Source organism: Alligator sinensis, unplaced genomic scaffold (assembly GCF_000455745.1).
Source record: "Alligator sinensis unplaced genomic scaffold, ASM45574v1 scaffold647_2, whole genome shotgun sequence".
Lineage (NCBI taxonomy): Eukaryota > Metazoa > Chordata > Crocodylia > Alligatoridae > Alligator > Alligator sinensis.
The window spans coordinates 2,081,407-2,095,626 of record NW_005841832.1 but is presented as its reverse complement, the minus strand read 5'-3'; the positions used below and the strand labels follow the sequence as shown (position 1 = coordinate 2,095,626).

The following is a 14,220-nucleotide window of genomic DNA, read 5'->3' as shown; positions in this document are numbered from 1 at the left end:
CTCTGCACCATCTCAGGGTCTACACATGGCAGTCTGGCGTCTTGCTGCTGCCTCTCTACAACCCCAGTGAGAGACTTGTCGTGCCCTTCGCTTAGGAACACTGAGGCAAAGAACTTGTTGAGGAGTTCAGCCTTGTCCCCTCTGTCCGTCACCAATTGTTTCTGCCCATTTAGCAGGGGTCCTATTCCTCCCTGGGCCTTCCTTTTACTCCCTATATATCTAAAAAACAATTTCTTGTTGTCCTTTACTTGGGATGCCATCCTCAGCTCCATGGTAGCTTTGGCCCATCTAACTGCCTCCCTACAAGTGCGAGCAGAGGAGGTATATTCGTCTTTGGTGATCTCTCCCTGTTTCCACTTGTTATGTGCTCCCCTTTTGGCCCGTAGGCTGCCCTGGATTTCTCTGGTCAGCCAAGGAAGCCTCCTGGCCCCTTTCCCTCTTTTTCCTCGCATCGGGATCGTCTTGCTTTGTGCCCGAAGGATCGTTTCCTTAAGGCACAGCCACCCGTCTTGGGCTCCCATCACTTCAAAACTCCTACTCTGCAGTGCGTCCTTGACTAATCGCCTGAGTTCATTGAAATCAGCTTTCCTAAAGTCTAGCACTTTCACCCTACTAGTTACCTTAGCCACTCGACGTCTTATGGTGAATTCTATTATTAGGTGATCACTGTCCCCCAGATGGCTACTGATCTGTAGGTCCCCTACCATGTCATCCCCCGTTGCCAATACCAGATCCAGTATGGCATTCCCCCTAGTGGGACCGTGTACCTCCTGTGTCAGGTGGGGGTCCTGTACACAGGTTAGAAACCTGCGTGAACGGTGGGACTTTGCCGTGTCATGAAATGCTATTCCTGTTTGTGTCATGGGGGAGAATATGGTATCAGAGTGCTATCTATTTGTAATGCAAATGTTCCATTCCAGTATCTGGACCAGAATGGGATGGCAGGGGTTACCTGAGGACTCTGGGCTCATGAGTTGGCTATCCACACACCTGTGATCCAACGTGCCAGAAGGGACTGCTTTGTGTCTCACCCCTAGGTCCATCCAAAGTGCTTATATTCCAGTTTTCTTCACACGAGTTAGGGGCTGATATAAACAGCTGCAAAAAGCAACATTTGAAGAGGATGGCAATGACAAGTTCTACTTGCCTCACAAACCCCATGACCTGTTTTACCTTTTCTGCATTACCATCAGTCATTTAACCTTTTACAGATATCCAAATATCTATCATGTTTTAGAGCACTCTCTTAACTGAACTAACTACTGGGTGTGTCAATCCTCTTTCAGCAGGTGACCATCCTGGAAGGCCATGAGAGGAAAACCAGACATGGTTGGACTTTCCCATTATCCTCAGGCACAAGCTGCCTTCTTCTGAGCCCTGAAGTTTGTCTACATGGTGACCCTGATAGGGAACAGCCTCATTGTGCTGTTGATAATTGCTGACCCTCAGTTCCACACTCCCATGTACTTTTTCCTCAGCACCCTCTCCTTCCTTGACATCTGCTACTCCACCAGCTCTGTCTCCAAGATACTGGCAAACTGCTTTGTAGCCCAACATCTCCTTCCACAAGTTCTTGGCCTAAAGTTATATTTCCCTCTCTCTAGGCATGACCAAGTGCCTGCTGCTGGCTGTCATGGTCTACAGCTACTTTGTAGCCATCTTCAGCCCTCTGTACTATACCATCATCATGAGCAGAAGGGTCTGCATCCAGCTAGCAGCAGCATCCCAGGACAGCACCTTGCTAGCCCAAGTAGTGATGCAGTCAAAGCATTTGTGAGGACACAATGATATCAACCACTTTAGCTTTGAACTTCAAAAATTTCTTAAGCATGTGGCATGCTCTGATACTCACATCAGTGATGTTCATGCTTATCAACAGCCTCCTGGTCCCTGTGGCACCTTTGTCTTCGTCTTGACAACATACATGCACATCAGCCTGGCCGCGCTATACATTTGTTCCACCAAGGGCAGGAGTAAATTCTTCTCCACCTGTGGCTCCCACTTGACTGTGGCTGGTTTATCTTATGGCACAGCCATGTTCATGTATCTACAATCTCAGCCCAAATCTATTTCAGACCTGGACAAGCTCATCTCTGTATTTACTCTTACCCCCATGCTGAACCCCCTGATCTACAGCCTAAGGAACAAGGATGTGCAGGGAGAACTGAAAAGAACAACCACAAAAACAGCGTCAGCATAAATGTATTTGAAGCTATTTAAAAGTCACATTTCAGGGTCAGCCACACCTCACACCCTTCCCTCGTGTGTCTGAGCAATGCATGGCTTTTCACGTGACAGTTCCTTAATTTCTCCCTCCCCGAGACGGATTTTCTTCCTTTTCTAAACTCCTTTACTCAGCCTTGCCAGTGTGATACTATTCATTTTACATTATTATGAGATTATCTTTTACATTTTCTTTAATGACTACTTTCTAGGCCTAGTCAATTGTACATAATCAAAATATTCTTTAATAGTTGTGTATTTCATCATTACATTGTGGAAAAAATCAAACTTTGCGTTGTGGTTGTATTAGAATTGGCAGAGCCATCTAGCTTTATTTAAAGCTATACAAGTGATCACAGGGAGAGTTCTCAAAGGAACTCTGACCTCTACAAGTTTACAAGCATATTTATACTTTAGACAGCGAGAAAAGATGCAGGGTTCAGACAAAGCAACCTTGAGAGAAACAGAAAGATGTTGATCATTTGTTTGTCACACATAAGCAGTTTACTTTTTCAGCAAACACGTTGTGTTTTGGGAACAGCTATCAGTGTTGTGTTTTTTGGGGTTTTTTGGGTTCCTGGAAAGGAGGAGGTTAACATCTGCACACAGACAAAACAAGGCATGAAGTTTTTTCATTATCTTAGAACATTTTAAAACACATAGCATCAGCATCAGCATCTTTTTCTCTTCTCTTTCTCTCTCTTTGTCTCTCCTCTTAGTCAAGTAAGAGGCCTGGTTAAACTTATTTCCACAACATTATCTTCCCATAAGTTACATATCACAATCCCTGGTTTGTAAGGTGCTTTTTCTCATAGTCAGTGAATCCTCAGTCTGTAACAGAGGACAGTTCCACTTCATTGCAGAATGAATGGCCCCCCAGGGCAGAGATGTAGCACTCTGATGCCACCAAAATATCCCTTAAAAGGGGGTTGGTAACTTAGCATGCTGATCCCTTCCTAAGGAGACGTCCTAACATGCAGGACTGGGTGTGATTTCTAGATGGTCTCTGAAATTGTGAGAGACTGAGGATTCAGAGAGACTGGGACTGGGATTGGGAGAGACTATAAAGCATCCTCTCTCTTTAGCAACACAGAGGAGAGGATGCCAGGTTCCTGGGTATGTTCAATGTAGGAAGCTCAGAAAAGCAACAAAGGGTGTGACACCCCACCCACATCTAATTTTAAATAAACCATTTATAGCCTGGACTGTCCATTGTCAGGATGGTAGGTGCTAAGAACCTGGGGAAACTGACTCTGTTCCTGCCCAAACTGTCAAAGATTTTTTTCATCACAATGGTGAAGAGCTCTGAAAAAACCCAGGGAGGTAATTCTCCTTCTATCTCATGACTTGGAGAGCTTCTGTTTTTAACAAAAGAGCAAGCATGGAAATTCTGATGATTGCAAATGGGAGTGTGACTGGGATGAACACTTAGGGGACACCTTTTGCCAAAATACAAGTTCTCCCAGGGTGCCATTTCCCCTAAGGCTGGCTCTGTGCAGCTGAGTGGGCTGGATGCTGCCCCAGAATGAGGCAGGTCCTGGGTTCTAAATGGGACTCTTGTTCCCTATGGGGCAAGAACTTCTCCACTACTCTATCTACTTTATCTTTAGACTATGAAATGCAAAGTCTCACCTTCAAGAGAAGGGCTAGGTAACAACTGACCTTTAGCCCTGAGGTAAAGTCTCTCTCCTGCAAATTTGGAGAGATGTAGATTCAAACCTCCTTTGGGTGAGGCTGGCCTGAGCCTGCCTCCCTTCATTTCTAAGCAAATAGCCTACCCACTCTACTCTTTGTGCCTATGACACAGGAGATCCTGTGCCCAACTCTTTTGAGACTCAACAATGTACAGCCATGTACCTAACCAACCAGTGCATAGCTTACTGCACTTATTCAGTATGTATGTGACACTTAAACACCCATATTGCAGGGATACTAGAATTTCAAACTGTGTTTCAGGTCCATAAAAGACATTGATGTGGTTGGAAAAGTAACATGAAGTGAAACAGAATTCTGTCCTAAATGCTGGCAGTTCCATGGGCAGATTCAGGATCCAGGCAGATCCAGCTCCTCTCACCATTGGGATGGGCAGACCACATCACAGGAGCAGCAGCCAGGGTTGTTTTTAAGACCCCCAAATCAGAAAAGAACCTCCCCCTGCCCCTGTTCTCAGTACTCCTTCCCTTCCCTCCATAATCAGCAGTACTTCCCCTCAACTCTTCTCACTTTAGCTCCCTCCCCACCCCTGCCTGATCCCCTTAGAAGATGTTCCCCACCAGCCCAGGAACAGGATTAAGGAGGAAGAACCTGTCTGCTGCCACCACTGCTGCTGTCCTTGGTTAAGCCCCGCCTTCCATGTAGCCCAGCTGGAGTGAGATAGGAGCAGCTCTGGAAATCTCTCTCCCTAGGTCAGCTGGGGACAAGGAAAGACATGTGTGGGGGAGAGGGGAAATGGAAGGAAAAGGGACATGCCACTGCTCAGGGAGGGTAAAGGAAGTGGGGGGAATTCTTACCTGATTCAGTGACTTAAAACAGTCCCTCTGCTGCTTCTCCCACAGCGTTATCTGAAATGGTTCTATGACCATATCATAGCACCCCGCTGCCCTTGGGCATTTCTAGGAAATAACTCACTTGAAAAACATCTTGGTGCTTATTTTGACTACATCTTTACTAACAGCCCACCTCTGGGAGAAAGTGACCTTCTCCCAACTCCCAACACATGCATGATCATTCAGAGTGACTCTTTCAGTGGACCCAATAGATAAGATGCTTAAAGTTGAGTGGTTTAATTGGGTTTTGGACCCTTTTCTGCATCAATAGTCTCAGAACATCACTGAATGCTCCTGTGTTAGAAAGATTCTCTGTTGTGCATAATTGATCTCTGTCAGTCACTAACACTGGGGCCATATTTAAAGGGTTAATCCACTTAATCATAATCAGGTTTTGCTCAGATTAATCTGAAGGTTCTGATTCTCAGAGGTTCAATTAGTGACCACACCTTGTAGTCATACAGAGCAACACCACATGCCTCAGAAGGAATGAGACAAGTTGTGACACATGGAAAGTACATAGTACAATGAATATGGGTGCTCTAAATGCAGAGACTGAACATTGGACCCAGCAAGGGCAAGGTCATTGCTGATTCTTGCTGGGCAGTGGGCAAGAAATAGGATCATTACTCTGGGGATGAAGCTGTTGGCAAAGAACACTTTTGTCTCCAGCTCCTCATCCAGACAGTTTGCTCCCAGGTCTCTTCTGCAGCAAACCCCATCTCCTACTGAGGTGACTGTGTTGAATCGGATCTACTCACTGAAGAAGAGATTCTCTCCATCCTTGTTTAATGAAGGACTGAAGTGTGCAACTGCACTGTAAACATCTTTGCTTTGTTCCTAACCCCTCTGTCCGAGACGTTCCTGGATGGTACTGTCAGGTAAGGGGAGCATTTTCAATGTCTGGTGTTGCTGATCCTGTGCTAAACCCATCTCTTTCTAGAGTGTCAGTCTCTCTTCCAGGATGGGAGACACTCCCTGGGACTCAGACCTGCCAGAGCAGTCAATGCCTCATCAGGCTGCAAGCTGTGCTTCTCACTCTGGAGCTGTTGCAGATATGCGGAAGCTGGGTGTGTATTTTCCTGAGGCAGTTAATGCTGGTATCCCATGGAGGTCTCTCTTAGATCTGCCTAATAATCTGGGAGGCCTCATTGACCCTCACTGGTCGGGCCACTCAGCCTCAGTCCATCCCACACTGGTCAGGAGCTGAGGAGGTAAGAAATGAGTGGGCTTTTTCACTTTCAGGTTCAGCACGAGCATTTCCATTTGCCCTCTTGTCTGTCTGTGCAAAGGGCTGAGCAAGAAGCAAGCATTTCCAGATCCTGTTCAGTTGCAAAGAAGTCCAGGCAGAACCATTTCCACCTAAGGCACTTCAATTAATTTAAAATACTCTGTTTTGGAGAAATGAGGATCAAACCTGCTAGTGGGAATGTGACTGGCATTTTTCGTTGCCCTGAATCAGGTTATTGGACATATTATCAGCTTTCATCTACCCTGCCTGAAATGCAATTGACACTTTTTACAATACCACAGTATCATTTTTGCTAAGAGAGGGTCCCAGCAAAAGCGTTAAGTCAATTTATCATAAAGAATAGAAACAGCTGAGAGTGCCAGTGTGAACAGGTCATATGTGGATGGAAAATCATGTTTGATTTGATCAGTAAATTAGAGCTGTGTATGATGGGACCAATTCTTGAATAGGGAGAGTGCCCAAGACCAGACCCAGGAACAGAACCATTGCTGGCCTGGGGTCTGCACCCTGAATGCTATGGGTAGTAATAAGGAGGTAGGGAAGGCAGTGAGATCAGGGCTAGCAGTTGTACGAGGCAGACATGCCTCATTCTCTATTGTTGCTGCATGAGTTTTCTTCTCAAGAAATTGCTATCCCATGCCACTTTTCAGTGTGTGAGGATTTAAAAGGGGAGAGAGTAATTGTAAATAAAGGGCCAGACCCTCCATTGGTGTCCAGAGACAGATCTGGGGGTGGAGGGAAGGGGTATACTGGTGCAGTTGCACCCCCCTTTCATTCTTCCTCCACCCAAACAGTAAAACCAACTGCCTGGGAGGGACAGTGGCATTTGTATTCAGGCAGTGCTGAGATGACAATGAGCCCTGAAGTCAATTGACTATCTCCCTAGTTCCTGCTAATCTATCTTCATTCCACAGGTGTTAATGACCCTTTATCCTTTTTCATAGTCTTGATATTCCATTATTCAAACTATTGCTTCTTTTGCAGTTTTGCTGTCTGGTACCCATTCCTGGTAATTCTGCTACCCGTTCCTATTTCACAGCCCTGCAGACTGTTTTTAGCTCTAACTAAAAACCTTAACTCAGATGTGGTACTATTAACTTAGGTGTAGAAATGACTGCCAGTGAAGCATTGGGGACACTGTCAAGACACTCAAAAAGGCTAGATTTTATTTTATGTATCTGAGTAAGAGACATATATTTAACTAGAATGACTACAGAACAAATCACAACAACTGTTGAATATTTTGACTATATTTTGCCTAGTTGTGCTTTTTTAAGATTTGAATATAATCTAGCAAATTAGTGCACATTCCAATAGTTATATTTGTTTTTGCTTTGATCTTAAATTTAATAATATAGGGTTAGACTCCTGGCATATTAGTAAAACATCTAGTTTCACTTTAACTGGAGAAAATTATGTCTTCCATTATATGTGATTATGTGCCACACCATCTGCATCCTCCTTTTCAAAATCCTAGATCTGCCCATGTTGGTGTCAAATTTTGAAGCTTCATTGATCTCCCTTCTTGAGACTCTGATCCAGAGTCCCCTGGAGGCAAAAGCTATAGGAAAGGATATGGGCTGGAGGGAAATTGCTTGAACTTCCAGATCTTCAAGAATTCCAGATATTCAAGGTGCACTGCCAAAGCCATTGATTTAATGGAATCTGGGCTGGGTTAGCAAAGGGCCCTTGGTGGGGAAAGGGGCTGATGTAGAGCAGCCATGCATGGACCAACTTAGGTTAATCATTCCAATGAATTAGGATCCTGAAAGGTTTGATTTGCTGGGCTGTTTTACCATAATTTTAAACCAAACAAGTCATATTAAGTCTGAGTGGGAATGTCAATGTCCTGCTTGTAGAAAGAGAGTTTGGAACTCTTTATTGGGACTTGACTTCAGCTAGCAACTGAGGAAGACTCTGGTAATGGCTGGATCTTTTGTTCTGGTCCTGTCTGAGAAGGGACATAGCAATATGAGTGGTTCATACTAGATCCTAGTTGTGGCACTGCTCCTTCTTGTTCACTGATAGTCCCTGCTCTAGCAGTGATAACATTTTGTGCAGCCATCAGCCTCCCATTGGTCAAGCTGCTTACAGGCCTCATGTATTGGCCCATGTCACTGACACACAGTCATCTAATTTGGTCAGTCTTTTTAGTAAGCCAATTTTAAGTCCTGGTCCATTCTTCTAGTGAACATATTTTTAGTACTTTCTCCAGAAGTCTGCCTGAAATTCTTGCCTTCATCCCCAGCCCAAACTCAGCTCACTTGATTCCCCAGATGTCACTGGCTCCACAGTTCTGATGCCCACCGCATACTGCACTATGTATATGATAATGTCCTGCTAACCTTCTCCCTCACTTCTGGGGCAGAGCTGGATGGAGTTCCTTAGTGTAAAGATTTCTCAGTGAGAATCATGCTTTAGAAATGTATACCATTGTCAACAGTATTGATGCTTCTTCAAGAGGTGATTGAAAATGTTACTGATAAATTTCCTTGGTAAAAAACAAAAACAACTCCCCCTGCTCCAAGTTAAATACTTGAAAGGAAGCCACATTTTTCATAATCAGAAATCTAAAATATGTTGGGAAATACCTAATGAATATTTATGTTGAAAATCATCAGTCAGTTCAGTATCTATCATTTTATAGAGCATCTTTGAAGTACACTCACTATCTGCCATATCGTTCCTGTCCCAGCAGGTGAATCTTCAGGAAGGCCATGACAGAGGGAAATGAGACATTGGTGACAGAGTTCATCCTGGTGGGCCTCTCTCATCATCCCCAGGCACAGACTGCATTCTTCTGGCTCTTGTTGATTGTCTATATGGTGACCCTGATGGGGAATGGGCTTATTGTAGTGTTGATAGTTGTTGACCGCCAGCTTCACACCCCCATGTACTTCTTCCTCAGCAACCTCTCCTTCCTTGACATCTGCTACTCATCCAGCTCTGCCCCACAGATCCTGGAGAACTGTTTTGCAGAGAGACCCACTATTTCCTTTAACAAATGTTTGGCCCAAAGTTATATTTGCGTCTGTCTAGGTATAATGGAATGCCTCCTGCTGGCTGTCATGGCCTATGACCGCTTCATAGCCATCTGTAACCCACTGCACTATACCATCATCATGAGTGGGAGGGTCTGTGGGCAGTTAGCAGCAGGATGCTGGGTCCGTGCTTAGCAGCAGCATGCGGGGTCAGTGCCTTCCGGCTGACTCTGATTCAGATAGTCATTCAGCCAAAACACTTGTGTGGACACAACATCATCAACCATTTCACCTGTGAACTTCAGGCAGTGCTCAAACTAGCATGTTCTGATACACACATCAATGAGTTTGTCAACTTGGTCACTGGCATGCTGGTTCTTGTGACACCTTTTATCTTCATCATGGTGACATATGTGCACATTGGCCAGGCTGTGCTGCACATCCGCTCAGCTCAGGGCAGGAGCAAAGCTTTCTCCACCTGTGGCTCCCACCTGACTGTGGTCAGTATATTCTATGGCACGGCCATGTTCATGTACCTGCGGCCTCAATCCAAATTGTCCTCTGACCAGGACAAGCTCATTGCTGTGTTCTATGGACTCGTTACTCCCATGTTGAACCCCCTGATCTACAGCTTGAGGAACAAGGATGTGAAGGAGTCTGTAAGGAAAGTAATCACAAGGACAATATTTGTGTAGAATTATTGACATATATCCAAATGTCATCATTCAGGACCTTTCCTGCCTTGTCTTGTTGGACTCAGAGTACCCTTCCAGGTGGCAGCCTCTATGTCTTCTCGTCTCTGGGACAGATTCCTATGATTCATCATACTCTCTGACTAGGTCCCTGTGATGCCACTCCTTTCATACAACCTGGGATTTCTCAGCAACCTGCAGGCATTTCCTTCTTGGCCTGTGACAAGAACTGGCAGATGGGCAGATCCAGGATTTGGAGAAGAAAGGTGTGGCACATGCCACTGGTGCTGCCCCTAGGATCATAGGAAGTAGGGTTGAGGCATGACTGGAGCCCCCAGGCTGGCAGAGGACACTAAAGTGGGGGAGGCTGGACTGAGAGCAGAGGTAGAAGCAGTTCTGAGGCTTTTTGAGGTCAACACAGTGTAGTGTAGGGTAGGCCCTTCCTGCCTGTGCCTGGCTCCTGCCTGACTCCTTGGTGTTCCCTGTTATCCCAGCAGCTCCAGCTGAAGGCTAGACACCCTGCTTACAATACTGTACACAAAAGAGGACTGTAACATAGCTCCCCTAGAGGTCTAGAAAGCTGGGAAAATGCTGTTAGGGTGCCAATATTTGGATCTTGGGGACCACTGGATTTGCAGCTGAATAATGGCTTGTATCTGTGTCTCAGCAAAAGCTGCTGGTCACAAGGCAGGATGATATATTAAAAGTAACTAACTTTGCAAATACTTAAGCAAGCAGTTTTCTAACAATGGGATAGTGTGCAGGATGCATGATTTACTGTGTAAAAAGAACAAGATGCAGCCCACCAGCTATCGTCAGGAGATAAAGCAGAAGCAAGACCTTGGAGATGGTGCTGAAATCAGCAAAGAACCACAAAGAACCAGCAATAAACCTCCATTGACCGAGAGAAAACAGGGTCAAAGTCTTACACATGTGCTCTTAGCAGAGAAGCATATAAATGAATGAAATGCATAGGCAATTCCATGTTAATGAAGTAAACAGTAAACAGAGGTGAAGCTTGAGATGGGAGGAGAAATGGGTGGAACAAAAAGAGGAACAGAGGTGAAGTGAATGTTAATAAGCATGAATCAAGGTGTATAAAATGTGAAAAGAACTAATGTTCACTGCGGGTCCCACAGTTTGTTGGTTTTTTGGGACGTTTGCTCGAAGCTATCTCCATTCTGAATAAAACTGTTGTGAGCAATGTGTGCTGGTGTTTGCTCCCTGCTTGCTCTGGCTAATGACTAACAGGATCCATGAGTGATTGGATCATCGTCTCCCTAGTTGTTGGGCACCACATGGAGTCGGGGTCTAACAAATGCTGTCTCAAATTTTCTCTAGATGAAGTCAGCCTAGGCCCTGCTTTCCCTGAGTCAAAGACAAATAGTCTAATGCAGTGCTGTGGCAAGGAAGTTTGGCACCCGGGGCAAAGCCCACAGTGGCAGCTCATCCTCGCCTCACATACAAATCTGGGGGGGCACATGCCTCCCACCCATGCCTGCCTGGGAGTGCACGCAGTGCCCCCCACCCCCGAAATGAACCAGTCGTGGCTCTGTCCTGTGCTGTGCCCCAGCTGCGAAATACTTGTTGGCGCCCTTTTACTTCTATGCCTGGGGCAGTCGCCCCACTTCCCCCTCCCTCCCCCTTTGCTACTGCACTACTCTAATGCTTCAATTTCTTGGGGCTAAAACTTGGGACACTCTCTACCTGGCTTTTTGGAGACTTATACACATATGGAGTGGCATGCCTGCCCAGCCAGGGCATAATTTACTGTACATTCTCAATAGGCATGTGTCCACATCTACATGTAGTTGTAACAAGATTTCAAATTCTGTGTAAATGCACACAGATCTGGATGGAGACCTAACATTTGGGTGTATGAAGTGAAATAGAATTCTGCCCTAAATGCAGGCATTTCTAGAAAGCAATTCATTAGAAAACCCTCTCATTGCTTGTTTCTGTCACATCTTTCCATAATAGTGTGTAACAGGGAGCCAGGGCACCTGTTACTTTAAGGGAGAAGTCGCAGCAGGTATGTCCTCAGGTGGTGGAAGACAGCAGATTCTGGACTAGCTGCAGGGGAGCAGGCAGCTAGGGATCCATAGGCTGCAAGTGCCTAACATGTGGCTAGCTGTCTAGTAATAGGACAGAGCCCTGGTTAGGCAACAAGGGAACTCCTATAGTTGGGCAGAGAAACAGCAGTAAGTTGCTTTGGAGGTTGAGAGGACACACTGGTTAGAAAAACTCCTGACCAGAAAGGGAGGATCTCAGGGTATATAAGCCAGGTCCCTGAGGCAGAGTGGTAGTACAGCCCTGAACTCTGCAGGGAGGTGAGCTCCTTCCAGCTCAGGCTGGTGGGAAGTAGGATCTGCAGGTCATGTCAGGTACTCCCAGGGCTGAGAGAACCAGTGAGTGGGGAGTTGGCTTGGCAGTGCTATGAGAACCCAGAGGGGGGCTTTGAGTGTTTGAGTTTAAAGCAGTTGCTTGCATTTTTGTTTTAATGTTATACTGGAGGACTGGGTGGTGGCTCCTGGGGTGAAAAGAAGGCCCCAGGGATACCAAAGGAGTATGCCAGGTTTTGAGCCCTGCCAGGGTCAGTAGCACAAGACAGAAGCAGGCTGAGGCCAAGAAGGGTTGAAGCCCGAGCCCAGAGGGTGCATCCAAGGCAGCCTGAGGCCAAGAGTGCTGGAGTCTGAGGCCAGAGTCTGCAACTAAAGCAGTCAGAAGCTTATGAGAAGCTGAGACTGAAAGGCCAGACCAAAGCCAGTGGGCCTAGGCTACCAGTTACAGCCAGAGTAACCTGGCTAGTGGGCAGAGGGCCCAGAGACTACAAGAGATCAGTTATGTTGGTCAGGAACTGGTGAGATCATTCCAGAGCTGAGGGGCAACCTCACAATCAATATAAAAAACCCCATCAAGGCATGGCAGGAAAGAAAAACAGGGGAAGTTATTTAAAGGCCTGGGAATGTGGGCAGGATTAGGGTGGCTTCTAGGTGGCATCATAGCCACCCAAGGGTCTGTACTACCACACAGATGACAAATGGGACAAACAGACCTCCTCCTCACAGCTCCCCACATGAACATAACTCTTCAGAATGGCTCCTTAACTCTATGAATCCCATTGGTAACTTGTTTCAAGTCAGGAGATTTATTAGTCTTTTAGACAGTCTCAGTATAGGACATCACTGAATCATAGAATCATAGAAAATGTGGGTTTGAAGAGACCTCAGGAGATCACATCTAGTCCAACCCCCAGCTCAAAGTAGGACCACCCCAACTGGATCATCCCAGCAAAGCTTTGTCTACCTGGGTCTTCAAACCTCTAAGGATGGAGATTCCACACCTCTCTGGGTAACCTGTTCCAGTGTTTTACTACTCTCCTAGTGAGAAAGATTTTCCTAATATCTAACCTAAACTTCTCTTGCTGCAACTTGAGACCATTACTCCTTGTTGTGTCATTCACTACCACTGAGAACAGTCTAGCTCCATCCTCTTTGTAACCATCCTCAGGTAGTTAGTTGGAGACAGTTATTAAATCTTTCATTATATGAATTCTTCTCTTCTCCACACTAAATAAGCCCAGTTCCCTCAGCCTCTCCTCCTAAATCATGTTCCCTAGCTCCCTAACTATGTTAGCTGCCCTTTGCTGGACTCCTGGACTCTCTCCAATTTGTCCACATCCTTTCGGGGGAGTGGGGGGGAGCAAAACTGGAGTTCCCTCAGCCTCTCCTCCTAAATCATGTTCCCTAGCTCCCTAACTATGTTAGCTGCCCTTTGCTGGACTCCTGGACTCTCTCCAATTTGTCCACATCCTTTCGGGGGAGTGGGGGGGAGCAAAACTGGACACCATACTCCAGATGTGGTTTCACCAGTGATGAACAGAGGGGAATAATCACTTCCCTTGATCTGCTGGCAACACTTCTATTAATGCAGTCCAGTATGCTGGTAGCCTTCTTCACAACAATGGAACACTGAATGCTTTGAGGATGGAAAAGTTTCTCTGAGACATGTCTTTCATCCCTGTCAGTCTTGGACATTGGGTCTTCCCATTAAACACTCACATACATGGCCATATCCAGAGACTCTGCCTAGTCTAACTTGCAGGTCTTGATTCCCCAAGGTGCATTTAGTGACCAGGCCTATGAGTCATACTGAGCCCCCCACACAACAAAAAAGAGTGGGACAGGTCATGACACATGGATGTTATATAATACTCAGGAGTAGTTATCTTGAATGCAGATGCTGAGCACTGGGACCCAGTGGAGACCTTGGCACTATCAAGTAGTTTGTGACATGCAGTAGGGAAGCAATAGGATCCTTCTTGAGGAAATAAAGTTCTTTTGTAGAGAAGACTAATGTTTCCAGGTTCTCATCAAGACAACTTTGCTCCTGGTTCCTTTCAGTAGGGAAGTCCTGTCTCCTATAGAGGTGAAGGCTTCAGGTTTGATCTACCGGGGCATAGGGGGACTACCACCACTGCTGGCCCACTGAGCAAACCTTGCAAAGCCAGCAGGCCAAGGCACTTA

General features: G+C 45.9%; 1 protein-coding gene and 1 pseudogene across 1 annotated transcript; both read left to right on the top strand.

Annotated features, from left to right (window-relative positions):
• Positions 1 to 1,392: 1,392 nt before the first annotated feature.
• LOC112552102 lies at positions 1,393 to 2,200 on the top strand (annotated as a pseudogene).
• Positions 2,201 to 8,738: 6,538 nt separating this feature from the next.
• LOC102375175 (olfactory receptor 13H1-like) lies at positions 8,739 to 9,697 on the top strand. The gene is made up of 2 exons (XM_025216788.1): positions 8,739 to 9,185; positions 9,242 to 9,697. The coding sequence occupies exons 1-2, from the start codon at positions 8,739 to 8,741 to the stop codon at positions 9,695 to 9,697; spliced, it is 903 nt and encodes a 300-aa protein (XP_025072573.1).
• Positions 9,698 to 14,220: the final 4,523 nt, after the last annotated feature.